Source organism: Apus apus, chromosome 16, assembly GCF_020740795.1.
Source record: "Apus apus isolate bApuApu2 chromosome 16, bApuApu2.pri.cur, whole genome shotgun sequence".
In the NCBI taxonomy this organism is placed as follows: Eukaryota; Metazoa; Chordata; class Aves; order Apodiformes; family Apodidae; genus Apus; species Apus apus.
In genome coordinates this window covers 7,427,444-7,454,723 of record NC_067297.1, presented here as the reverse complement: position 1 = coordinate 7,454,723, position 27,280 = coordinate 7,427,444, and the positions used below count along the sequence as shown (strand labels likewise).

Genomic DNA, 27,280 nt, shown 5'->3' with positions numbered 1-27,280 from the left:
TAAAGAGTAAAGAAAGATGGTAGCCTGAGTGTGAGAGAAAGAATGCAATAGCTGGCCTGTTGCAGCTGGAATAGCTGACAACATGCTAATCTCAACAGTGTTCATCTTAGAGGCCTCAGTGTGTCTCAGGTATTTGAATCAGCAGTTGGGTAGGATAATTTGTGTTTCAGATCTAATACTGTTTCCCTTCAATTTAATAGATAAATACTGATATTTGACACTCTGAGATCAATCATTAGTTCATTTGTTGTGCAAACAAAATTCGTCCATTTTATATCAATTTCCCACCATCAGTAGAACTGTATAGTGCATATGGCTTAGCCTACAGGAAGAGCTTAGGAAAATAAGTTGATTCCAGTAAAAGGAGTTAAGCATTTGAGAAGAGAGATTGCTCAATTCTAAATTGTGCTCTGAAAATCTGGTTTCGTATGGCCTCTTAGAAATTTCTGCTGGAAGGGGGCCTTACTTTGTACAGCCTGTCCTCTAAAAATAAACCAGCAGTCACTGTGTTACTGGAAGTTAGGAAACGGATCTCTGAGTTTTAAAAATAATGTGTGGGGATTTTGCATTTTTTCCACCTATTATATCTAACATTCTTTCTGCATGATGTTTGGGAGCTGAAATACCACTTACACAATTCCAAGGAAAAACTTCTGAAGAAAACTAATTATACTATTTCCCACAGCAATGCTTAATATGCAAAGATTGCTTCTAAATCTGCTTTTCAGGTCATCCTTCTTTTTTTCACACTTCACCATTTTGACTTTCAATGAGGTAATTTCACCCTTAAGCTCATTAGTTTCCATAGGAAATGAATTATAGAAAATGCTAAGTGTGCCATATGAGGTTTAACATCAAAGACATTTCTAGACAGACCATGAATATATGTTCAAGCTATATTTGGTCTCTGTTGGGTATTATTTTCAGTGCTGCTGAGTTTCACTTGCTTGGTTTCATTAGGTAAGTGTTGGCTTAGGATTTATCTTCTTTCGTTGCAATCCAAATTAATCTTTAATTGTTTAGAATAAAATCTAGTAGCTGACTGGACTGTTTGAGTCAAATGTGTTTCGTTATGGCTTATGTGCCCTTCTCATGGAAACAAAACCACAAACCAAACAGTTGTGAGTAGGATGATCTGTAAGCAGCTGCTCTTAAAGAAAAGTTACATTTCTGAAAGGAAACCTCAGGTCATGTTTCTGCTAGGAAGTTCCAAATGGATTTTGCTTGCTACTCTGAATCCTCAAAGTTAGGCTGTGTTAGCTGCATGTTAAATGTATTGGGTTGTTTTCCCATGGAGCCTCCATTCTCAACCATTTTAGCCACCTGTAAGAAGCAGCACACAGGATTCTGGTCAGCTTGTATAGCCTCCAGCTTTTAAGTTGAAACTGTCTTTAAACAATGAAAAAACAGGGAATGCCTATATATTTTTGTCCTATTTACCTAACATAGTGGCTAGAGGGATTGCCTAACATATTCCAGAACAATTAGTTTAAAGTGAACGTTATTCAAATCCAGTTTTACTGAAAATACTCCTTCTGTTTGTTAGCTATTTACCCATGTAATTATGATTGAAATTATTTTCCTCCTCTTCAGCAAGTGTTCAGCATGCTTAGCCCTCTTGCTGCTGTACACTGCATGACCACAAAGGTGCAGCTGAATCCAGGGCCCAAGCATGAGCTGGAAGGTTTTCTGTCATTAAAAAGTGGCAGCATATTGCTCAGAAGTAATATAGCTGTTAGGAACAAAATAAATGCCACAAGTAATACTTTATTCCACTTGGAGCTTTCAGAATTCCTGAAGTTTTTGCTATGACTTTTTTGGAGAGTGGGGGTGGGAGCTGTTTCTATTCCTGAGGGTGGAAAAACAAAAAAGAGAATTTCAAAACAGTTCCTTTTAGCTCTAAGAGGAGGACAATCTTCTATAAATGTTTTTGAAGCTACAAAATGTGAGTACCTCTTCAGCAGTTACTAGGAACTTTAAAAGGCAAGTCAAGGAGCTTCAGGTTAATTCTGCCACAGGTTGTTCTGCTGGCTCCCCAGGGCTGACAAGTAGCAAGGGGATGGTCTCTGTGCACATGCAGCATGCACCAGTTAGGCATTAGGTTTCAGTGTCATCAGAATGGTTTGAGTTGGAAGGGAACTTAAAGATCATCTAGATGCAACCCCCCAGCATGGGCAGGGACACTTCCCGCTAGATCAGGTTGCTCAGAGCCCCATCTAACCTGGCCTTGAATACTTTCAAGGAGGGTGCATCCACAAATTCTCTGGGCAACCTGTGCTAGTGTCTCATCACACTCATGGTGAAGAATTTCCTCCTAATGACTAATCTAAATCTCTCCTCTTCCAGTTTAAAACCATTACCCCTTGTTATGTGGCAGAAGACACCACCTTTGAATAGTTGGTGTATCAGACTGAGGAATAGCAGCATTGTTCCATATTGCATGTTCTCAAGAGGAGGGCCTCTCTTAACATTATATATAGAGTCCATGCTGAAGACATAACACCTGATTTGGTGCTACAGCAGGCAATGACGGAAGAGGAACAGTGTTGAGATAAGCAGTACATGAAAGGGACTCCAGACTCCCCCAGAAACCAGCCTCTGGCAGCAGTCTTCACAGGTTTCGAAAAAAAACTGTTCTTTGGTTACACAGGTAGGTAAACAACTGCCTTATTACTTCTCTGGGTTATTGAGGAGAAATCAAAGAGGATCTAATCCTGGGGGGGTTTGCTGACTGACTGATGCAGCAGCTTTGGTCCTCTTTCCATGGCAGTAACTTCTAGGAGGTTGCTGTACTGGTGCACACTGTGCCATGGGCTGGTGCTCTGAGGCAATGCCCATACAATTTAGTCTTGCATCAAAATAAACAAAGTAAGTGTCATTACATTATAGAAACGAATAGTTAAACATGCTTTTATTGAAAAAGCCCCTTTTTCCAGCCCTTCAATTGCAGCTATTGTCAATAACTGAACACAAGTACTTTTCAAAAGTAGATTTTAGTACTTCAGTCTTTAGAAATGTACTAAGTAACAGAACATTGACTCTGAATTACAATGTATATTAATGCAATGCAGTGGAAGTTGTTATTAAGAGTACTGAAGACCTGTAAATATTTTCTTGATCATAAATATATTAACTCTTCCCTTTTGAGTCATGTAGCATTAATTTTAAAAAATAACAACCAGCAAAAAAACCCCAAACAACTTGGAGCCAGACTTTGGTGCTTCAAAACTACTCAGCACAGTCTAGTAATAACAGATGTGGAGGCTTGTTTGCTGTTCATGTTTGAGTCAACTGCTAAAGGGTATATATGTTTTTGCTTCCACTGCTACCAGGTGCAAGGCTTCTATGTCTACGTAGACACGTAAACACACACACAAAATATAAGGCAAGCCCTACAATCTTGCATTACCATCTCAGACATTAGTGAGTGGCAAATGGAAGCTGTAATAGCAGGTGAAATCATAAATAATTCAGTTACATATTTTGGGAATCAGACTTAAATGCCTTCACACAGAAGGATTAAGATAACTCAATGCACACTGTAGCTAACACAGGGAAAGACTTGTACAGATTTCTTTCTGACACCTGTTTTATGACATACTATTGCTTTAAAACAATGTGCTGTGTCAGCTGCAAAATACAGCTTCATAGGGAATTTCTTTCACTTAAGAAAGCAAAATAATTCTAAGCTGTGGACTGAATATGCTGGAGTTTTGCAAAGATGGAAAAACATCACCAGGAGGCAGTTAAAATACTGATGGGGTTATTAAAGGCAATAGGACCAGCAGGCTTCCCTTTGGTTCAGTGCTCCATTGAATGCCCTGGATAATCAGAGAGGCACAGCCACTTAGTAGTTAATTTCTAAAGAAAATGAGCACTCCAAGTTTGCCCCACTTCATTTTGTCTTTTAAGTCTTGCCTGCTAAAGGAAGGGAAATGGTTCTCTAGTCAATGTGCGTTACCAGCAATAAATAGCTGGTGGATATAGGATCAGAGCAGCTGCAGAGATCCAAGTGTTGGATGCTGAAGAGTATTCCTACTATTTCAGTGTTTTTGTACACATGCTCCTGTTGCCATGAGGAGTCACTTAAAAATGTAGTAGACTGAGGTGTTTCAAGCCTATGTAGCTCTAACAAAGACAGAAGTAACGTCAGGTTGCTCAGCTTGTCTGTTCACTTCTCTAAGGAGTTAGGATACCAGATAAACATGGTCTTTAGTATTAGAGATGCTAATGGTTGGTAACTTTGTGCTAGAGTGCAGAGGTTATGAAATGCTTAAAATCAAGTTTACAAAACTGTATGCAAACATGCATGATTGAATTCTTACCCTGGGCGTGGCAGGGCTTGGATTGTACAGGCATACCTACACATGGAATTTAACTCCTGGCTCCCAGCTGAAAGACTCAAATGATACCACAGTGACACTACATTCCGGATATGAACCCTGATGTAACCAGCTCAGATGACTTTCATTTCTCATTCCAGAAAAAGTACTCTGCAGTCTGAAGTATCTATTCAGAGGATGCCTTCTGATATAAACCACATCAGAATTCCATGCAGAAGAAGAGACATGAGATCAGTGAGCATAAGGGAAGATATTTGTGTGGTACTATGGTATGTGTAGTCATAATCCCAGTCTCAGCAGGTAGGAAGCAAAGACCACTCTTAAAGTTGCATCCGTCTATGACTTCCATGCTGAACTACTTGGCACAGTTTCCACTCTGAACACTGTTGCCTCTATTTTTGTGAACTGGTGTTTCAGTCTTTCTGAGGGCATCACTGAACTGAAGCTTGGTATACTGTAGGAGCAGCTAGGGTCTCACAGGGCTGTGAGGTCTCAGTAGTATTAGCATCTACACCTGATGAGCTCTGCTGGTCCCTGGAAGAGCTAGGGGCCTTCTCGTGACTTTTGTATAAACCAGGGGATTTTGCCCAAAGGGGCAGATTTGCTCTGAGGCTGGTAGAACTGTTCCCCTCAACAGTCAGAATCACCGGCTGTTTATCTGGCATTGCTGGAGCATACACAGCATTTTGCTCTGATAGATGATCTCCACATTGATTAAGATGCTCTGCTAGGACCAAAGGCTGCTGATCATCTCCTTCTTCAGAAATAACAAAAACTGGCTTGTTTTTATCTGTTTCTGTCATAAGCTCCTTCATTTTTGAGCCATTTACCAAGTTGATTTTCAGAGGGTTGGAACTTTCTAGAGGATTTTTGGGGCTTTGGTTGTTAACTGGAGATGTGGCCCCTAGATGTCTTGAGGGATCCAAGGACTTCACATGTTTGCTGTCAGGGGAACTGGCTAAAAATCCAAAATAAGGGTTCCCAAACCTGTATTTCTTCAAATTACTGGAGCTTAGCTGCCGTTGCCTTTGTGCAGACAGAGTGAGGGGGTAGGAGGCGTTACTGGCAGATGAGTCAGAGTAAACAGTCTCTGATGCACCCTCTATCTCAGTGGCTGAGATGACCTTTCTGGTTGGGACACCTTGACATCTTGCTGCTGTAGGGAAACCCTGCAAAACATAATAATAAATAGGTAGATGTGCTGCGAAAAGCAGCTGTCTTGAGAAACTTGGATCCCAAGGGAACTAGAAGCTAAAATTCCTTGTTACGTTAGAGGTGAGATGCATTCATTAGCAAAAATTAATATTACCTTCAAATTAGGTAATAGCCCCATGATATTACCTTCAAAAAGGAGAATAATCCTCTGTTAGCTTTGTTACAAGCTGTTGGTTTGATTATTATAGTCAGTGAGACCTAGATAACCCTCCCACACATATGGACTCCTCAGAATGCAATAGGAATACAGCAATGAAAATAAATTTAAGGCACAACTATGGAAAAAAGGTACATGTCAGAACATTCAATGAGAGAATCCAGTCTGAAGGCACTTCAAAATGTTTTTCTGGTCTGGGGATCATTTCTTGACCAGTTGATAATTGCTGGCCAATACAGCTTCTTAGTTGCTCAGGAAAGCCTGAATGAATGACGATATAGTTGGGCAGATGGGCTTCCCACACACCACGAGAGATGGACTGACATGGATCACATCTGCAGGTTGGAAAGGCAAAGCAGGGAAAGCGTGTCCCATTGGCAAGCAGCTGGGGGTGCTGGGGCACAGACCCCGACCACCACCTCCTCCCCTCCTTGCAAGACTTACATTGTTGTCAGCCAGCTTTGTGAAGGGACTGTTGGTGGTCCAGCTACACCATTTTTTCTGTAGCTGTGGTATTGGAGCCAGGAAGTCATGGAAAGTGCGGGCACTCCAGGTACGCTGCCTGGGACAGTGATTTTCCTGCTGGACATTCCCCTTCTCAGCAGCATCTGCTCCTGCAGTGTGATTAGAAGTCAGCCAGTCAGACACAGAGGCTGGGCTTGTGACACTTCTTTTTAGGTTTTTGTCCTGAAAAGAGTAAATAAAGATAATTTATAGTATCTTACATCAAAAGGCTTTAAAAACACTTTAAAAATATGCTACTAGTGCAAGTGACAGATTTCTTCAGTAGTTCCTTTCTCAGGAGAAGACACAGGCATGCACCTTCTCCTCATTGCTCTTCCAGTGTGCTGCCTGCATTTGACCTTGCTTCACCAGTCTGGGGTTTTACACTGAATTGGGAAATTTCAGTTACATAGGAAAACAAAATCCCACCACTCTCACTAACCAAATACGTAAAATGCCTACAGCTTTATTTTACTGTAGATACCTGACAGATCACAATAGTAAACTTCACTGTGTAAAACATTTCTTCCTTTCTGCTTGGCTCTTGAATGTGCCTGTCTGGGGAAAGAAAGTTCAGCAGGGATGGAGCCCTCTCAAAGAAATCCAGAAGCAAGCAATGAAAGAATTAGAAATGTCAAAAATGCACAATTCAGGAGGGAAGACTGAGCTGAGTGCTGCTCCTTATTCTGTGTTAGGGAAGAATTAATAGAATTAAGAGAATTAAAAGAACTAAAAGAAAGGGAAAATAATTGTTCTCAGTGTCTGGTGAATAGAACATGAGGCATGAGGCCCAGACTGGAGTCAAGGAGATTTTCATTTCACATAAGAAATGCTGTTCAGGTGGAAAATGTGCTCTAGCAATAGAACAAGACATCCAGACAGGTGTAAAATTGGCATAATCAGATGGTAAGACCGCATTAAACCAATGTCACCAGCTCTGTGTGTAAGCAGAGTTGACACGGGAGTGAACTGTAGATGACTTCTAAAGATCTCTGTGCTGGTTTGTTTTGGCGGGATTTTGGGTAGCAGGGGAAGGGCCCCGGGGGTGGCTCCGGGGAGAAGCTGAGGAGCTGCCCCAGCTCCGAACCCAGCCAAGGAGCCGTGAGAGGGACAATAGATGCGCCTCTGCCATTAACATACGAAAGAGCAGCTGTAACACCTGAGCAGAGCGAGCGGTTAGGAAGAAGAGCTGAGCTGCAGAGGTGAAAGGCAGCGCTGGGGTGGAGGTGCCGGGGGTTGGTGAGGAGGAAGGTGCCCAGGCAGAAGTTTTCCCTGCAGTCTATGGCGAGATGGCAGCTGTCCTGCTGCATGCGTGGAGGAACGTGGTGGGACGTTCTCTGGGAGTGCCAGGAGGGGTGAATTTGGCCAGTGGACTGGGATTTTGTGGCCAGTGGACTCTGATGATGCAGCTGTGGAGGCCCCCGGGCCAGGAGAGGGGCCTGTTCCTGAAGCAGCCGTGACTGCCAGACTGTGGGTCTCATGGAGGAGAGGTTCGTGAGGAACTCTCTCCCCTGGGGAAGCAGGGGAGGACTGTAAGGAATCCTTCCTGAGAAAGGAGCAGCAGGAGCCACCAGCCTGTGAACTGACTCCAAAGGAGAGAGAGAAACCGGGAACAAAGTAAGTTGGGCCCAGGAAGAAGGAGGGGTGGGGGGTAAGGTATTTAAGCTCTGCGCTTTGTGTCTGTGTCCTGTGAGCATCTGATTAGTGTGAAATTAAATTATTATCCTTGTCCTTTGTCTCGACCCATGAGCTTCTCGTTGGGCTTTGTCCTCCTCATCCGGGAGTGTGTGTGAGGGGAGAGCTGAGTGAGGCCACAGGCTGGTTCTTTGCTGTTGTGTTGGGCCCAAACCACGACTCCCTCCATACTTACTTAAAAAATTCTGATGTTGCGTTTCAAATCACAATTTTTGTCCTTAATATTGATGTGGGTTTAGAACCAGAAAAGTGAAAGAATTCCTGACTGTTCTCTGATTCCTTTAATTCTTTCTAATACTTCACCTGTTATTTATATAAGCCCCCTGTTCCTCAACTCTACATGTATTTTTAATTTTCAGCTGTGTGAATATGATTGTCATGAGAAGAATGCAAAATCCACATTCCCAAAGTTTACATAGTCTTTAGAGAGAGTCTGAAATAAATCCCACTCTGTCCTGGATTTAGAAGTCCTGAAAACCAGAAACTTGTCATTTGTTATTCCTGTTAAACTGAATCTCTCAAGTTTCTGTAAAATCAAATAAACTAGTTAAAATATCATAATGGAAATGGATGAGCAGAGAGACAAGAAATTAGCTACAACAGCAGAAAAAAAGCACATCTCAGTAGGAAGCTGGTAGAGGTTTCAGGCTCTGGATGAGTTTATTTCAATATTAAGCTCTTACTCTCAGATTTTATTAAAGTAACAATCTTTATGTATAAGTTTATAATCCCGATGTCTTCTCAGAAGCCTCTTCAGGCTGTCTGAGGATTTATTATTCTAATATTATTATAGTTACCTCCAAACTAGTGTAAAAAGCTAGTGACTGGTTTTGAGACAGATATACTGAAAGTAGCGATGAAGATGAATAATGTATTTTCGGATTTTTAAAAAATGTTTTAAGAAAAACGTTTCTTAAATCTCAATGATAATACTCAGACTTTCGCATCGGAGTTTCTGCAACTTGTAATGTCTGAATATCAGTCAGAGGTCATAATTATAAATTAGCCTAAGGCTGAACGATGACTTAGAGCAAATGGGACTAGGAAAGCCATGACCCTCCTGGAGGACACCTCAGAAGGCACCTGGAAGCATCTTTCCCTCCGTTTCCTCCTGCTACTCCATGAACAGAGATCTGTGTTTGCTCTCCCAGCTCCTGCCTCCTGACAGGGGATTGATTTCTTCAAAGGGATTTTAAAAGTTTCTCACTAGCTTCTGCCTAGTGGAACTGAGGCTCATACTTCCTGGGGGGCTCTAGACCAAGTGGCCAGACGCCATTTCTCATAAAGGTTTAGATATTTTTTTTTAAATGAAAGCTCCTTATAGCTTGCTTAATTGAGTGTTTTGGGTGAAGTGAGTCTGACAGCGTTATTTTCTGTACTGTAAAGGCTCAGGCTTTCACATGGTTTTTTCACACAAGGGTGACTTCTTAGCAGCTGCCAGGACAGTGCTCACACTCCAGTGGACAGCTCATCCTCCTTGCCTAGGGCTGGTCCACAAAAGCTGGGCACCAGACCCTCTGCAGGGCTCAGAGGCTAGAATTAGGAGCTGGCTGGCCAGCTGCATGTTAAGTCCTAGAAATAACCATTTAGAAATCAAACTGTAAACATGTTTGTATTTCTAACGTCCAGTAACCCTGAGTAACCCAGGTGCACCAAGGAAATCCCATTAGAGTGCAGGTTTGTAGCTGGCCTGCTGTGCTCAATTTCCACCCCCTTTGGAGACAACAGTCTTCAGCTGTGGGGAAAGACCCAGTGCCTTTTAAAAGGTCCTTTCACCTTCCTGGGTAGATTTGTGCTCCTTAAGGGATTAGGTTGAGAGCACTGACTCACTTGAGAGCAGCATGGACATTATGGAGGAGGTGCCTCCTGAGGTAAGAATGTGGTGAATAGTTTTCATTTTTTGGGTTGTGTTCACTTAGATCTGGTTTATCACTCCATGTTTTATTTTTACATATATATGTATGTATGTATGTATTTCCTCTGCTAGGTTGCTTGCAGAAAGGACAGCAGACTAGAAATGTTTTTCTTGAATGTATTTGTTCATTCTGACTAGAGTGAGGAAAAGAGGAAGGAAAACTGGTTTACTCCCGGTCTAGAAGCTGTGTTTGTCTGTGACTGCCACCAGGTGAAGCTCTCTCTGCTCTAGAGGAGAAAGTCGTGCAGGTGCTTTGGGCACAGACACAGCCCACAGTGCCCTGTCCTGCAGAAGGCAATGGGTCCAGGCAGGGGAAAGCACCAGAGATGTTTTCCTTCTTTCCCATTTTTTGTTAATGTGGCTAAACTGGAGGAAAAGCTTACCTAGTGTCTTACATCAGGATAGGAAAATCCTGAGCAGCCCAGCTCCTGGCTAGTTTCCTCATTGAGTGCAGGGATACAGAATGCTTTTGTTTTGTGAACTGTGACTGAAGCTAGGGACTGCCCTGGGGCATGTGGGTTCCTTGTGTTGGTTGTCTCTCTTGTGGAAAAAAAAAAAAGAGGGCGCTGGAGAGGGGAGTATTGGCCTGGGAAAGGCTTTAATATAGGCTGGTACTGGAGGTGCTCTGTCAGGCACTACTCTGAGTTGTAGAGCTGGCAGACCTGAGGCTGCTGAGCTATTATCTGTGTCTAAACAAATACTTGATCAGGACCACGGGAAGGAGCTAAAATAAGAGCAAACTTGCTGAGCTGAGTGAGCTTTGTGTGTGTGTATTTGAAAGGACCCTAGTGCTCTCACTTGAGGTGCTTGATTTTTGGGGAATATACTGTTAATTTTCACCTCAGCCTGGTGAGACAAGTCAATAGCTTTCTGATAGGCTGAGAAACTTCCCTGGCCACTTGGGAGCAGTGGGCAGGAGCAGGTCTGACTGCCTGGTCCTTTGGTTGCTACAAGTGATGTTTTTAATGGAACATCATTTTTGCCAATTAACCCACTTCTGAGGGCTGGTCCTATGGCCTGCTGGCAGGCCTCTGCATTATCACCTACCAACTCCAGGGCAGATTCTGAACTTTCTCTTCTCACAGCTGGGAAGATAGTGGTTTGGGTGATCACATTATTTGATGGTAGCTCAGCTCAAGGCTTAGGAGGACTGCCTGGCTCAGTCACTACCTGTCTTGCAAAGTGGGCAGTAAGCATAAATGGACAGATATGACAAGTGCTGTCCAAGAGGGGCATCCTGTGTCTTGTTGGGCTTCTAGAGATGCCAAAGAGCATTCCTACCTGTATTCTGTATGTGGTAAAGCTCAGCCCACTGGCCCCAGGTCCAGCAGAAATAATAAACACTTCATCACTCCCAGTCTCGGTGGTCACTGCGGATGTGGAGGAGGGCACATCTGGGTCAGTGTCCTGGGGAGATCGTTCTGTGCTGCCACCACAGGAAGGGACTGAGAAAGGAGAAAAATCAATAAAGACAGCTTGCCAGTGTCCAAAACATCTGTTCCCTGCTCCTCTTCTCAGACAAACTAGAGCAGACTCTAACTGACACACCAGCCAGAATAAAACTCAAGCCAACAGTTTGCTCTCCTGAAACAACAAACTTTTAAAAACAAAATGGAATGGGAGGAAGACCCTTGGGTCTGCTTTCCAGTAAAGACAGAACCAAACTGAAATATACTAAACACATGGGGTTATGCTGCAGATCAGCTCAACTCATTCTTTATTTGTATTGATTTATCCCTGTTAATACTGGGAGCTGAGCTGCTCCCATGGGCAGCCTTGCCCTCCAGGGACAGCCACAGGAGATGTGTTCCCAAAGCTTGTTCACCTGGTCCAGGTCAGGAAAGCTCTAGTCACAACCTCCTCAATTATTTTTTGATAGAAGGAAAGGGGAAATTGTCATGGTTGGGTGCACAGACTTAGCTTATTAGGAAGATACTCTTGTGAGACTTGTGTGTACTGGCTGGTGGTTTAGTGGGAAACTGATGGGTGTGTAGCAACACTAAATGAAGTAGCTCCCTGCTGGCCTTCACCAACCAAAAGGGGCACCAACACAGTTCATATGTTGTCACTCAGAACTGCAGCAGGTGACAGTATCTGCAGCTTGGCTGGGGGACTCTTGTTCTTGAAACACACTGTAAAGTTAAGGTCACCTCATGCAGTCTCATCCACAACATTATTTAGAAAGTTACCTCCAGGAGTCAAAGTTGTGCAAAGCCAATGTAAGCACTGTAAAATTCATTATTTCTGGACAAGATTAGCCAAAGGGCATGTTAAACTCTTCCACAATTTACAGATCATTATAAGTTGTTTGTAGCAGCCTGGACCAGACACACTTGCTCTGCTAACCCAGTGTCTCTGCAGTGCCATGTGCTATGACAGCTTTTGTTGGCAGAGTCCTGGAGCTCCTTGCCAGGGGAATTGCCCTACCAGGGAGAGCAGCAAGGGATGTTTCCCACAACAAAGGCTTTCTGCTGTGAAGTTGCTCTCCAGCTGTGCATGGGCAAGGCACTGAGGACTCCAAGAAAGGAAGATCTGATGAACTGGCCAGGAGCTGCCCTGCCCTGCTCCCGCCACTGCCCTGTGCTTACCCGCCTGCTCCCGGCTGACAGAGTGGTTGTTGTTTTCATTCTCCCGACTTGGCACCACCAGCTGGAGCTCATTGATATCGACAGCAGAGTTCTGGATTCCATTCTACAACTCGGAACATGCCCCAGTAAACATCATCAGATAAACATTGCAATAGCCAATATGAGAGAGAGAAACAGAAATTGCTGAAGCCATTAGCACTAACCTCCTGGTCACTGCATGCGTTGGATGAGCTCCTTTTGGGGCACGTTCTCTGCCTGAAAAGGAGAGACAGCAACAGCAACAACAACAAGCCCACCAGTGAGTTAAAGATCCACAGATTAGAAGGTTTCAGCTGTGCCCCTCCAGCAGGTTATGAGCTCTCCTGCCTACAGGAGCATCCAAAATACTTGCCAAGGCTCAGGACAACAAGGCCTGTAGGCCAGGGGAGAAAATTATATGCTCATGTAGTGGAAAGTCAGCTGGAGAAGGACCTGTCATCTTCTTCCCATAATCCCTGCAAAAGCGGGAATAGACTTCAGGCCTCTGCCAAGCCCCACCAGGCTCCCCCTGCCGGCTGCTGTCTCATGTCAGTAACTAAATAGCAGGACTGGAATCCTGCCTTTGGTCTGGGCAGGGAGAAGCTCTTATCCTCTTAGACAGAATATTTCATCTGTGCAGCCAATATTGCTTGCTGGATTATATTTAGCAAGCAGAGAGCATCAGATGTTGTTCATTTGTATGAACGTTTTATTGAAAGACAAAAGCACATTCTTAACCATCTTTTCCACATTTTTACTAAAACTGAAATTATGAAACAATTAGTGTTCTTGGCTTTTGGATGAATAAGATGTGAAGATGTCACAGAGAGGCTGGCAGTGACAAAAGTGATGACTGAGGCAAGTGTGTTTTCATTGGTTACAGCAGTTCTCCATAGGATGGTGCAGAGACACATGGGAGCATAAAGGCCCTGACCAGATAGGATGGGACCCAAGTTACGATTTTCCCTACTGTGTGTGCTGTTGGCTGGCATTTTTCCTTTTCTTGCTGGAGGGGTTGGTTTGTTTTAAGGCATTTAATCTCTTCCATACAAGTGCTTTTTCATAGTGATGTGTTGAAGCCAAGATTTCAAGTTTTCAGTCAACATTTAATCACTGTTTGTTTTTAAGAATTGGGACTCGGAGGCCACTTGATGAGGCTGGCCAGGAGCCAGTGTCTGCTCCATCTTGGGCATGGTGGGTTTCACTCCTTCACTGTATCATTGGATTGCTCAGAAAATGCTTGGTGACTGACAAGTGAATTGAGGGAGGAAAAAAACTATGACACACCCCCAGCCCATTCCTAGGGAATATGGAGGAGACTATAGAAAAAGAGGAGAGTGAGTTGGCACTTGAATTTCATCCAGAAGAGGTACAGATGGATAGCTGTTGCTCCTGGAGAGGCAGTGGCATTAGTCACTACTTGGGCTTCTCCGAGGAACTCGAGAAGCTCTTCCTCAATGCACTTATCCAGGGAGAGGAAGCAGGAAAAGGCTTCCAAGTAGGAGTGGTGTTGCCTTACCAAGCAAGATCAAATCAAGTAGGAAATACTTTGGAGTGAAAAATGAGTGTGTGAATATTTCCCACACACACAAACCAGAAGCTCTTTTTTGGCATCAGAACCATTTTGGCAGAAGTGACCTGGCAAAACATGCCCTAAGATAATGAATTAGTATGGTGGTCAAGGCATTTGGGTAGATGGTGAGAGAGCTATGTGCAATTCCCTCCTTCCTCCGCATTGCATTAATTTTTAAAAATCTCTTCCCTTCCTCCCAGCTCTTTCCTGCCAAAACCCATGACAAAAATTTAATCAAATCTGATATATTCCTATGAAATATTCTTGTTTCAAATAACTAGCATGTTACAAGCAAATTTGTTGAAGTATACCCACCCAGGGATTAAAGAGCACTAAGGGAATGTTCTCCTCTAAGAAAACACAATTTAGCACATATTTCTTCCACACTGAACACCAGGCATTGGCAACTCAGACTTGTTAGTTATCTGCATGGTCTCACTTTTGGGTTTGTTGTTTGAACTTTTAGCATGACTTAACAAACACAATGTTTGACTTTTTAGAAGCACAAATAAAAATATGTTCCTCAGATGCTTGTATACAGCTGACCCATTTATAAGGTATTCATATTCTGTGGGACAAAGCTGAAAAGATGAAATATTAATTTTAAATATCTTGGCAACTGACAGCCATGGTAAACTAGGATAGTCAGAGCATGTTCTGCATTGAGAAACTGAAATACCTTACATCCATTTGGCTTCTTTCCTTGCCATTCTTTATAAATGTTGTGCTCTACAATATTTAACAGGCTCCATAACTACCTTGAAGTCAACGCTGCATTTTGGCAGAACGAACCAAAAGGATAGTAAGGTGCCCCTGGCAAAGACAAGTTTTCTGTGCCAGTATGGTAGAATAAGGGGCAATAAGAGAAGGAAGAGTCCTATTATTCTCAAAGATTGAATTATGATAAAATATGATAACTGGCTGATATGTCCCCATTTTAACTTTTTCTTCCTTCATCCTATGTTAGGTATTGAGTGCCTGATTTCTACTGAAACTATTTGATATAGAACTATTTGATTTTTGATCCATTAAAAACCAACACGCACACAAAGGGTATGAGTTTTTACATTCTGACAATAATTTTGGTGGAAACTTGAGATTTTTTTTTTTATAAGTTTTTAATTTTTCTTCAGAGCTGCTGCCACCATGCCTGGAGATATGTGCTAGTTTGGAGGACTGGGGATCTTAGTCTTTCTTTAGCTCATTCTCCAGCTGGACTACATCTCCTGTGGCTGTCTTAGGTTTCCAGCTAGACCAGCCTGATCTGCAGAGGGACAGAAACGGAGGACACAGGTGCAACAGGCAGGGAGAGGTTGTGCCTAGCACAAAGATGGCAGAGGAAAAGTCTGCTTTTATCCCAGAAGTGACTAGGAGTCTCTAGGAGGGCACTATGTGTGAAGGAAAAGGGTCACCCCCAGATGACAATCAGGCTGCAGTCAGTGCCTGGCAGGGCTGCTGGCATGTGGAGAGATGGCAGCACACCATGGCTTGATGGAATAGCTGTACAGGGAGGCAGGAGTAATTGGAAACAGGTCACTGGCAGGCCATGCAGATATGAAATGCAGTTGCAATCCATGGGTTGCAACCATGGAGCAAAAGTCTGACTGCACTGGATGGGATTAAAATTAAATAAGGCTGATGTGCCTGTTGTTCTTGGGGCTTGGGTAAGAAAATAAAAAATACCCCATTACTCAGACCAGGCCTCATGGCCAAAAGTAATTAGAATTATTGGCCAACTAACAACTAAAGCTTTCATTCCCTCCACAAACAGCAAACAAAAGCTGCAGTGTGGCAGAGACTTGGAGTTTCCCCAGAGAGCTTTGCCCTGGCTGAATGCAATGAGCCCGAGCAGACACTGCTGACAACTTGGTGCACTGGAGTGGCAGTAGGTGCCAAGCCCAGCCCGGGCCATCTACCCCTGGCAAGACAGAGCCTGCTACTTTTAGCTGAGCTAGAGCAGCAGATAGAAATGGGGAGGGGGTGGGAATATAGTTAAACCTGGTACCAGAGGACCAAATAAAGTACAGAGGAAAGAAAGTGGAAGGCAAATTTACAAGGCTGAGGGCTTGAAGGCTACTGTCAGCATCCTTTGCAATGGCCCACTCCAGGCACACTTAGTATTATCATTCCTTAGAGGGCTGGTCCCATTTCTTGAGCATGCTGTGGTACTAAGCTTCTTTGTTTCTCCCATCAGCCCACCCCTTGCAGCCCTGCCATTTTCTGCAGGGAGGATAGGCAGTGGCTAAGACACACTTGACACCTGATTTCAAGCCTTTATTTAGGGCAAAAACCATAAAATAGAGTTTTGTGGGCTCAAACTTGAAGTTCAGATGTGCTTAATGGCCTCTGTAATCTGATACTCAGCTGTGTTAAAAGCCCCACAGCTGGAAAGTGTAGGTGAACTCCAACCAGCACAGGTCATGGCATCACTTCCACATGTGTCACATCTCACTTAAATGCTTTAAGTTTGACAAGAAATAAAGTATTTTAATCAAGGCCTCCCTGGAACAGCATGCAGGGAATACAGGCAGTTGGGATAGCAAATGTCCTTTAGGGAGGCTAAAGGACTAAGGGTGGTCTCTATTTATATACAGTCAATAGTAGACTGAGGTTTATTTTCCTTTAAAAGGAGTTGTAGAACACTGAAAAAGCACAAGTGCTGGTGTTACAAGAAGCAAATCTAATCTGGTTCTGCATCACAGGGCCCCTAGGAGGATGTATTTGCAGTGACCAGAATATGCGAATGTTTGTGTTGGGGGTAAAAAAAATGTGTTCAGTTTTTCTCTGTTGGTTAGCAAGAGCAGAATATTGGTTTATTTAGTAAACATCTGACAAGCAAAAAGCAAAATTGTGTGTGTAAGCAGCATGGCCTGACTTTCTAAATGGGCTACCCAGAGTAAGTGAAATCTCGGATTGTTGGTGTGCTTTTTGGTTTGAATAATGCTCTGCTTCATGGATGGTTACAGTGAAATTAAATAGGGGTAACGAAGAAAGAACACCCTACTCAGTGTGTATCAGCCCAGACTGCTGCCACAGTGAAGGGAGCATGTTTCTGTCTCTTCTGAAGATTGGCAAGGATATAAAAATAAAATATTTGGTATCTGGAAGACATTTTCCACCAGACGTTTTCCTTTAGAGCTAGCAAAAAATTATGGTCTAAATTAGTGTTCTGCAAGCTCTTTAAAAAGAAAGAAGATTAGTTAGATGTAACACATGCAGGTTTAACTCTTAAAAACTATTAAAATCTCAGACCCTGAAAGCAGGACTTTCTTTATACAGCAAGAGAGATTACATTCAAGCTTCACAACTTTGCCCACGTTCTGTACCCAGTATGATGGCCTGTATCTTGCATTTATTCAGCAAGAGTTAGAAATGCAGCCTCCAAAAGGACAATGTTCCTCTGTCAAACCTCAGTGACAAGGAGTGGTTGAGTGATCCTGAGACCTTTTGGGTTGGATGAGGCAGGGGATGCAGGAAGAGAAAAGCCCTTGCCTGCTGCCACTGGGAAATGAATGCTGTAACACCCAGTCGCCACAGTGGAGCCCTGCAAGGAACAGTATTTGTTTCAGTTTACCTGATGTTTTCATTGAAGTCAAAACATTTGCAAAATGTTTGTTTTGACAAAAAACCTGTGGAGCTTGGGCTCTGCTTTGAATTTTTTGGAAGGAAAAAAAGCCTCAACAAATCACTGTTTCTACAAAAATGTTTTCACTAGGGAGCTAGTAAGAAAAATGCAAACATATGCTGGGGGATGGAGAAGCTTTCTCCTGATAGATACAGAGAAAAGAAATACAGAAAATAAAAGCAATTGAGTGGAGAAATATGCTTTTGTCAGTGGCTGGCCATTTAACTAGTTAGTATCAGGACCTGGAAATCGGCAACCGAGCCTGACCATCAGTTCTTTTGACCGTGTCATTTCAGATGACATTTGGGGACAGTCACAGGTACAGCAGCACAGCTCTTGGCTCTTCCCATGCAGTCCAAGGGATGTGCAGCTGACTGCTTAATGCATGAGGTGCGCTGGAATTAAAATGTCTGTGCAGCCCCTTGAATAAAACATGCTACAGACTGGGAAATACTATCTTAAGTGGTAATACTGTTGTGTTGTTTACTTTTCTGCAGAGTTTCAGTGATGGTTAGAGTCAGACTGTGGAATCTCTGTGAAAAGGCACAGTGAGTGTCAGCTCAGCTTGCTTGGGAGACTTGGGGAAGGATGGTCTTTCTGTTCTGCATTTGTTCCTTGGCTGGTTGGTGTCCTGAAACTGGGGCTCAAAGGCACCACTACCAACTGAAACAAAATTATGCCCAAGAAAGTCCTCACCCTTCAGGTATTTCTGTAGGAAAAAGAAAATAAAATTGGAGGCACAGGAGCTGTAGAACTATGAAAGAAAACTGAGGAGCTCAAAGCAGGATAGTGACCAGCACTGATCCTCTGTACCCACACACTTAACTACATTTAAAGGACAGCAAGTATTAGCAGAGGAAAGGAACCACAACTTTTTTTCTGGTCTAGGGATATAACTTCAGAGGCTCAGATGTGCATCATCTTACCTGCAAGCAATGCAGAGGGCAGAGAGCAAGGCAAGTGCAAAGACAATGATGCCTGTCAGAACTGCCAGCATCACCATGTTTTCCTTCCTCTCCTGCCTCACAGCATCTACAGCGTTAGGGTCCGTGATGTTCTTGTATTCAAAGAGCATTGCAAAGCCTCGGCCCCGGTCTGTGGTGGTGATCAGCTCCATGATAACCTCAACCATTTCCAGAGATGAACCAAAGACCATAGTCTTGTTTAAAGGTGAATTTGGTCCACAGAAGCGAGAGGAAAATGTGATGAGATCAGAAACATATAATACATCATGGGGACAGATGTCCACTGCTGACTGTGGGCTGGAGGAGACTTCCATGGACAATGCTGTTGTGGGAAGAGTCCTGCTCTCTACTGTAACTTCATCTCTCTCAGTAGCAGCTAGGTGGGCAAGCAAGATCTTATCTTCTAAATCTTTTTCTCTTTCCAGGCCACTGGTATTTTGCTTTCTCATTGTGGCACTATCAACCACAAGGAATGACAGTTCTTCTGGTTGAGCCTTGATGACTGTTTTGGCTTCCTTCATCTGTTTTGATTGGTTTTCTTCAGATGCTTGTTTGGCTTCATCTTTTTTTGAGACGGCTCCTGGAAGTTCATCCAGGTGACCAGCAAGGTCCTTTGACTGATGTCCTGTGCTGCTTGGATTCTGAGCTCCCTTTGCCATCCAAGTCTGGAGAGAGGGTTTTGTACTATGGAGAGCAAAGTCCAAGTTTTCTTCAAAAGAAGGCATGTCCTTATTTCCCATTTTAGCAGGGGCTGAAAACGTGTCCCAGGGGGTTGGAGTTTCACTAGAGCTCTCAAAAATGTCGAAGTCAAAAATTTCCAAGATAAGATGGGTTCTTATGGGAATGAAAAATTGCCAAACACAGTGTGTCCCTGGGTAGTAGTTGTTTGGAAAACCTGGTGATAAAATCAAGCCTCTTTCCATCGATTCCACCACTGCACCACAGGAATAATATACCTGGGAAATAAAACAAGCAAGCTTACATCTTGCCAGAGATGATATACAGGACACATTCTGCTGGACCTACTCCCTCTTCCCTTCAGGAACTGCTATAAGATAGCCTCAGGAAAGGGGAATTCATCCAGCTTCTTTAATCCTAACTTCTTTCCCATTTGGAGTGTTAAACTGCCTAATAGGAACAGCCAGTCTTAGAGACTATGGAAGTGTATCTTGAATTATCATCCTCTGCAGAAATATAACCCAGATGAGTAATTCATAGAATTCTGTCTACTGATCATAGTAGCATCCATTGGTACTGTTGGCTAACCTACAACTTCCTGACCACACAAATGTGTTGTCCTAAACAGCTGATTGTGCAATAAAATCCTTAAAAAGCTAAAGACAAACTGTCTCACCACAGCATCTTGAACTGTAACTTTCCTTACAAAAACATTTTTTTTTTAATGTAAAGAAACCCAGCCTTGCATAGATGATTGCCCATGATTCTTCCATCCAACTCATTGCCTGCTTCAAAGACATCCAGCCTTATTAATCTCAAAAGGCAGTAAAATCTAGGTGGGTTTGATTGGGTAAATTGTCTCTTCTTCAAATGCAAAGCCTCTCAAAAAAGTGATACCAGATATCGGCTCTCACTAATAAACTAGTCATCAACAGGCATTTTACATAACACAGCCACAGTCCCATGTGAAATTTGCTATTTTTTCTTTCTCCATAAATAACCTGCAGAACCCAGAGAGGAAGGAAGTCTGTAAGTGGTGGTGCTAACTACCATGCTGCTGCTTCTAAAGGTACAGGAGGCTGTTTCCACACATCATATTTACAACCCCCTTCTTCCAAAAACATTCTTTGAGCCTTTTTTCAAGGTTCTTCCCTAAATCTGGAGAGCCATGTCTGTGCATGGGGTGATTGTTTTTGAAATGGGGAAAAAAAAAAAGTCAGAAGTACTTGAGTTACAAGCCCTGTCTAGGAGCAGGGTTTACAAGCAGTCTTAGAAAAGAAAGGGACTGGTTTGGGTTTGGTGGGGCTTTTTAAATGGAAATGATTAGTCATCTTGGTCTGTTATCTGTTTAAACACAAAGGAAGCTTGGCAGTAGAACAAACAAAACTTATGAAGTCCATATAAAACCACAAAGATCAAAATACTCCAGATTTTTTTTTTCCTCCTAGTCTCTCCCCTTGGCTCATATTGAAATGGAAAGGAAAAAAAATGCAATGCCAAATGTTAGAAACCCTTAAATGAAAACAAAACGGCAGACCTGTTCTGCAAGGCATGAGCTTTGTTTTCCAGCAGGTGCTTTCCATACTCTGAGTGATTTCAGGGTGAATGACAGGATGGCAATAGAAAAAGGACCAAAACTGCAATGTGGGTGGAAATTGTCTTCTGTATTCAACTAGAAATCCAACCTTTGACTTTTAAAAGTGTTGTTTAAATCAAAGCTTATGTTAATTATAGTAGAATAAACGACAAGCTTCTCATTTAAGGCACCTGGGTTGCACTATGGCTTGAAATCTCAAGTGGAAAAGAAACCACATTAATGTGCCAAAACATACTCTGTCTGATGCCTTAGGAGTCCCATAGCATGTAATATAAAAAATAATTAATATTAGTTTAGTCTGAATTAGCTAATTCATGGTAAAAATCCCAGTGAAAACAGCAAGAGGTTATGTCAATTTAATAGGCTATAGACCCTAACATTTAGATTCATGTGCTAATTCACATCAGAATTTGCAAATTACCAACACTGTTGTTGTCACTTGGATTTTACTAAAAACAAGCTGGTTTCCAGTGAATATACTGCTCTTCCCATAGGGAGAAGATTGCTCCTACACTTGGAAGAAGCAAAGGGGGCTTTTCTGTGACTTCCCTCATGTTCCTTCCCTCTGTCCTAGAATATCAGTGCAGACTTGTCTTTGTCCCCTGCTAGTCTTTTGACCTCACTTTTAAATAACGCCCTGGTATAGGAAGAAACAGTCAATAATGCCTAACTTTTCAGCTCAATATGTAGCTAGTTTTGGAGCCAGAATGTGCACCAGAACTGTTGCTATTGCAGGGCAGCATTCCGGGGTGTGGGAGGATTACAGATTGGCCCAAACCTCCTTAATTTAGCAATGGCTGAGGGTTGAGATTTTATTTTGAGAAATATGTGAACTGATCTAGTTGCCTTTTTCAGACACTGAGAAGGCGCTTGGAGGCATTCACAGCCCCACCTCTACTACCAGAAGACTTTAACACCCAAAAGCAGCAGCCATCAGTTCAGTGGATCTTCTGGGATTAGTCACCAAAGTGCTGAATGGGTATATGCATCCCCCATAAATCCCTCGCCCCTGCTTAGGATACACTCCCTTTCTTGTCTGCATTTTCACTTGAATCTGGCATCATGTAGAGAGAAGTAACTCTCAGTCTCTCTGCAAATCCAAGGAGTCTCAGATTCAAACTCAGACGCCTCATGTTCCCCTACGAGTCATGTGGCCACCAGTTGGCTGTAAGACTGAGCTGAATCCCCCCCAGGTACCCTGCGCCCCTGAGCCTGGGCAGGGAGGCATTTGTGCACTCCAGAAATATGCCTGAAAGGTCACAGCAGTGGGGGAATTGTTCATTTATTATGCTTTGGGAGACCAAAAAGATTCAAGACCTGCTCTGAGACCAGGAAAAAAACCCAACAAGGGAGAGGAAATGCAAGACAGATCTGAGGGGGGAAGACGGATTTCTGATTAATTTATAATCCACAACTGCATGACTGACAACACTGTTTAGTTCACTTTAATCGCCCATTATGAAGGCTGAGTTTCATTAATTAGACACAGATGTTCCCTACTGTAGCAAGTTATAGACTCATGGGCTTTTGACAGAGGCATGCAAAAAATGTAGCACACTTTTAATCTTTGCAAATCATAGGTTTTTGAGGGTTTTTTAAAAACAACACTTGATATATGCCCACCCCAGTTAGGTCAATTACGAGCAGAGAGATCCAGATTACCAGTCATGTACATCTGCTTTTCAGTACTTCCCACTCTGGCTAGGAGTCAAAAATGTTTATAATAGTTGTGTTGAGCTGAGCCCCAAGCCTGCTGTGGTCAGACACCCTACCTGCCTTCTGAGGGATGGTAACTGGTAACAGCATTGAGTAGGTTGCAGAGAAGCAGTAACTCAAATCCCAGTTATTGCTTCTTGGTTAGAAACACAATGTTTGGGTATTTCAGAACACGCCAAGGTTCAAGGCATTTCCCCTTCTCACACTACACAACCCACTCAGAAATTCAAATACTAGAACTGCCCCATTGTCACACACTTACCTCCTCCTGTGCTGACATTTGGACTTTCTAGAATTGAGTAGCTAATGTTGGCATCAGCTTCAAGCTGTTTAATTAAGATACACAAATGCAAGGAGCTATAAGGCCTCTGCACCAGGAAACACAGGGCTAAGGAGTACAAGGAAGACCTCGGGCTTGTCCCTCATAGGTGATTCTGGCAGTGGCTCCTGAGGAGCATCATCTTTCTCAAAGAGCAAACCCTTGAATGTAGGGGTGCAGCACAAATCAGTATGTGATTGCTTCAAACTGGACACTACACACCAAATCGATCTTGAGAAGAAAGTGGCACTGACTAAATGCAGAATTCCCAAGCAGGAAAAAGGGAAAATAATTGTTCTGTCCAGACAGGAATTTATTGTAAGGCCAAACCAAGTATATACAGAGGAAAGAGTAGTTATCATCTGAGTCATATAACCCTCAACTCTGCTTTCCACTTGCACAACACCTACAAGTGTAGCCCTGGAGCCACTGCATTACTCCAGTAGGAATATTATCAGGGAATCCTGCTAGGAGAAGATTTTAATTAGCACCCTTTCTTTAATCACAATTATTTTCAAATAAGTCCCCAGACTAGAGCCAGATCAAAGGCACGCACAGCAGCAAGTTCTTCATTTTGCCAGGATAGGACAAGCTCTTGCAGCACTTCACATCAAAGTCAGGAGACCTTCCTGGGTGCTTCCACCAGTGAAGCCATGCTCAAAACCTGCAGGAGGGTCTTGAATGGCAAGTTGTGGCAGCCTCTAGCTAGCCCACAAGAGCTCTTCAGCGATGGGTGCCAACCCCTGCCTGAATCCCTAGGAGCAGGCAGGGCTCAGTTTCTCAAGCTTCTCTGCCTTGCCTCCAAGAGATAAATGCTTCTGACATGAGATGATGCTGGGAGCGCAGAGGGAATGTGGGCAGGATGCTGTGACATGTAGCTAGTAAGAGAAGGTGACACGGCCATGTGTTTTATCTTGTAAAGGCGTAAGCCCTGCTGAAGAGAAGTGGAAAGAAAGTGATGCAAGGTCCTGACTAGGGAAACCCTCAGCCCATTTGCGCTCATCGTTTTTGCTGAAGCCCAAAAAGTTAAATTAGTGATAAATTTTCTTAATTTGTGTTAATGCTGGTTTAAAGTAGCTGCTGTTTTCAGCATCCTCGAGAACACTGTCCTGCTTGCATCCCATGCACAATCCCAAAGACTGTTTATTTTTAAAGTGTATTTCTTTCAAATAGGAGGAAGGAGGACATCCTGTCTTGATGATTGTCATTTCTCTGTGAGCACAATCTCAGATTCCCCAGTGTGAGGCCTGTCCACTGTAGTTTGTTTGTTTTTTAGAACATACCCAAGAAACACCAAGTTCTTATGGTGAGTACCCAGAGTCAGAGTGAAAGACTCAGGAGAGGAAACTGGAGCCACTAAACTTCCAGGACATCCTCAGGGGCCAAGCCACACACTTGACACTCAGTTGCAGCCTTTCAAGGGAATTATGTGCAAAGATCATAACCCACTTTGCCTTCATCAAAGCCTTGTGCACATCTCAGCTTCTGTGCGTTTCTCGTGTGTATTTCCAGTTTCAGGAAGGCTTAAAATGTCAGTTTCACTTTTTTTGTAAATTACAGAGAAGGAATAATCCACTATATCTCAAACTGACTGAACATTTAAGAGGTGTTGCATTTATTGGTCTTTTCAGGAACAAACATGTAGTATCTTCTTATCCCAGTTAGAGGGCTTTTTGGTCTTTGCTTGAAGACTGTACTGGAAAGATTTAACAGTAATGAGTGAAGGTGAGGATAAAAGCTAGTTATGCAGACCTTGGGCCTTAAAAAAACCAACACTCTGAAATCAAAATACTTGGTTATGATTCCATGCTTTTGACCAAAATATCTTTGTATGTTTTGCCCCTTCCTGTAAAATAGCCCCACAACATTAACTATTCTTTACTGATTTATTATTATTTTTTCAGAGTAGGAAAGAGACCCCTCTCTGCAGATAGACTTTTTTGCTTAATTTGAAAAACAAGATTCATTGCAGCTGCCTGGTGCCAGAACAGGACTGCAGGCATTACATGGCACTCCTACAGCAGTCTTATCTTTTCAGCTTACAGCTGATTCAACAGCAACCACAGAGAGATACGATTAGTTTCTGGACAGAGATGGGTGAAGTCTTAAAAGCCAACATGGTTCAGTCTGGTTGGCTAAGTTTAGCCATCTATGCTCATTGTAATATCAGTGGGGTGAAAATCCAGCAAGCTTTATTTAGCATCTCTCACCCCTCCAAAATTAAAACCATCTTATGTGCACACATGCAGGCACATGTGTGTTTCTTTCAAAGAGCTGGCAGCTCTTTGAGACAACCTCACCAGCTCCTTCACAATTTATTCTGCCCCAGGGGCCTCTTTAAAACTCTGGTTCCACCATCATCTTTGCAATTGTTCAAAACATGCAGGGTGAGGTCTGGTATCTCAGTTACTTCCCCCTTCTCCCCTCCAAACATAGGAGGTTCATTCCGAGTTAAAGATCACTCAGACTCACGAGGACACTTGAACAGCACCATCTACCTGGGATGAAATAGGAAGTGGCCCAAACTTTAAGCCAGAACAAAACTGCAAAACTTAGGGTTTTAAAAAGAAAAGGAGAAGGAAAAAGGGAAAGTGGTCATCACACACTCCCAGCTTAAGGGGAAAAACAGAATATAGACAAGTCTTTACTTGCTGACGTGGCTGGAACTAGCTGCAATGCTACCAGAAACACAATTCTTGTGGTTCCCAGCAAAAACCCCAAGTTCCCTCTCAGTATTTCCAAGTTAGGGAAGTCTGAACTTTTTGGATGCTCATCAAATGTGGAATCTGAGGAAAGACTATCCCAAGAGCAAGATATAAAACTGCAGCCTGTTAGTTTAAGAAGTGACCGTGTTTACTTCAGCAGCTGACTGATCTAGAGATCAAAGCTGGTAGGATTTTTTTTTCCAAATGGAGGACAAAATTAATCGGAGGCTTTATAAAATTAGCGCTCTACTTAATTTTGCATTTTCAGCTCATCTTTGCATGTGAGGATAATTTTATTTCATTAGCATGAACTAGATACAGCAGCAGCACATCTAACCTATTTTTCCACCTGGCAGTACAGGGATTCCTGGAAGTGCCTTGGAATCACCATTTGTCAAATTGCCTTCACTGTTTAAAGTATGAGACAACAGCAAAAGGAAACTCCTGTCCAGCATGAGGGCAACTCTCCAGGTATCTCTGGATGCTTGAAAGTAGAAGATCTGGCAGACGTGGGATTGACAGAGTATAACAAAAATTGCCAACACTTTTCTTAGTTATTAGGAGAGAGTTGTCCCTGTATCCTTCTCCCAGTCCTTAGCTGTGATTTTATTTTATTTTTTTCAGATTGATCTCCAAAAGATTTCTCATCAATTTGAGAATATCCTGCTTGCTAAGGGGTCTCCCTCACCCTCCCAATAAACCTGTCTCAACACAAGCCCATACACCTGTACCCACACTTCCTATCCCCTTCTTGCTCCTCAGGCAAATTCACTGAAGAAGCACTGAACAGGGTTCAGCTGTGGGACTCTGAAACTGGACTGAGCATACATTTGCTTTTAATACATTTATAGTATCTGAGCAGTTGTACTCATGTTTTTGAATGAGAGTCTAATATTTCTTGAAGTGTGTGACCTGCTGGATTTAAGCAAAACCCAAACTGCATTTTTTAGCAGCTGCTCTGTTATTTCCACAGTGGGAAGCAGCGGTTCTACCACATGAAAGTGATTATGGATGTGACATTTCCACTCTGCAAATCCCATTTTCAGGAAAGAACCCAACTCATCTTATATTCCTTCCTGACACATATCAGACAGCTTCACAGGGCCCTGTTTTCACACCTATCACTAAGGTTTCTATTGCTTTTAATGGTTTGCAGGATATCTGAAGAGAACAAATATGCAGGTAGGAAGAGAAGGGGGCTATGAAAGCCTGTTGCTGCAGTAGACAAGGAAAATAAAAATGTTAGAAGAGTAGAGGAGGGAAGCAGGGATGCAGCAGTTCAGCAGTTAGAGCAAAGAATGCAAAGTCTGAATGAGACTTCAGGACTTGAAGCCCCAAATCTGCCCCAGCCTGTAGCCCCACACTAGTGCCTCTTTTATTCCCACATGTGACCATGGTGCAGCTGAGCTCTGAGCTCGTGTCATAACAAGATGGCTTGGAAGGCTCTGCTTTAGTTCATCAGAGAACAGATAACCTCCTCCTGACTTCCTGGGGAAAAAATAAAAATCAGGGAGCATGGTAATGTTTGCATAGCTTCGGCCAGAGGTGAGCAGGCTCAGTCAGCAGACTGGCAGGGCTCAGGGTGTCCTCACCTGCTCTGGCTTTCTGAGGCCAGCTCCTAGCACCTGCCTGGAGATGCAGTGTGTCCTGTGGCAGCTTGCCAAACC

General features: G+C 43.0%; 2 protein-coding genes across 2 annotated transcripts in view; both read right to left on the bottom strand.

Annotated features, from left to right (window-relative positions):
- Window positions 1-27,280, bottom strand: part of DGCR8 (DGCR8 microprocessor complex subunit) — a 1,090,394-nt gene that overhangs the window by 823,986 nt on the left and 239,128 nt on the right. The window lies entirely within an intron of this gene.
- LOC127391486 (uncharacterized) overlaps window positions 4,775-27,280 on the bottom strand; it is a 32,139-nt gene continuing 9,633 nt past the window's right edge. Inside the window, exons 2-7 of the mRNA XM_051634283.1 lie at window positions 18,560-19,554; window positions 12,621-12,672; window positions 12,418-12,520; window positions 11,111-11,274; window positions 6,160-6,402; window positions 4,775-5,512 (exon numbers count right to left, since the gene is read on the bottom strand). Of these exons, the coding sequence (XP_051490243.1) occupies window positions 4,775-5,512; window positions 6,160-6,402; window positions 11,111-11,274; window positions 12,418-12,520; window positions 12,621-12,672; window positions 18,560-19,554 (2,295 nt within the window). The remainder of the gene's footprint in view (window positions 5,513-6,159; window positions 6,403-11,110; window positions 11,275-12,417; window positions 12,521-12,620; window positions 12,673-18,559; window positions 19,555-27,280) is intronic.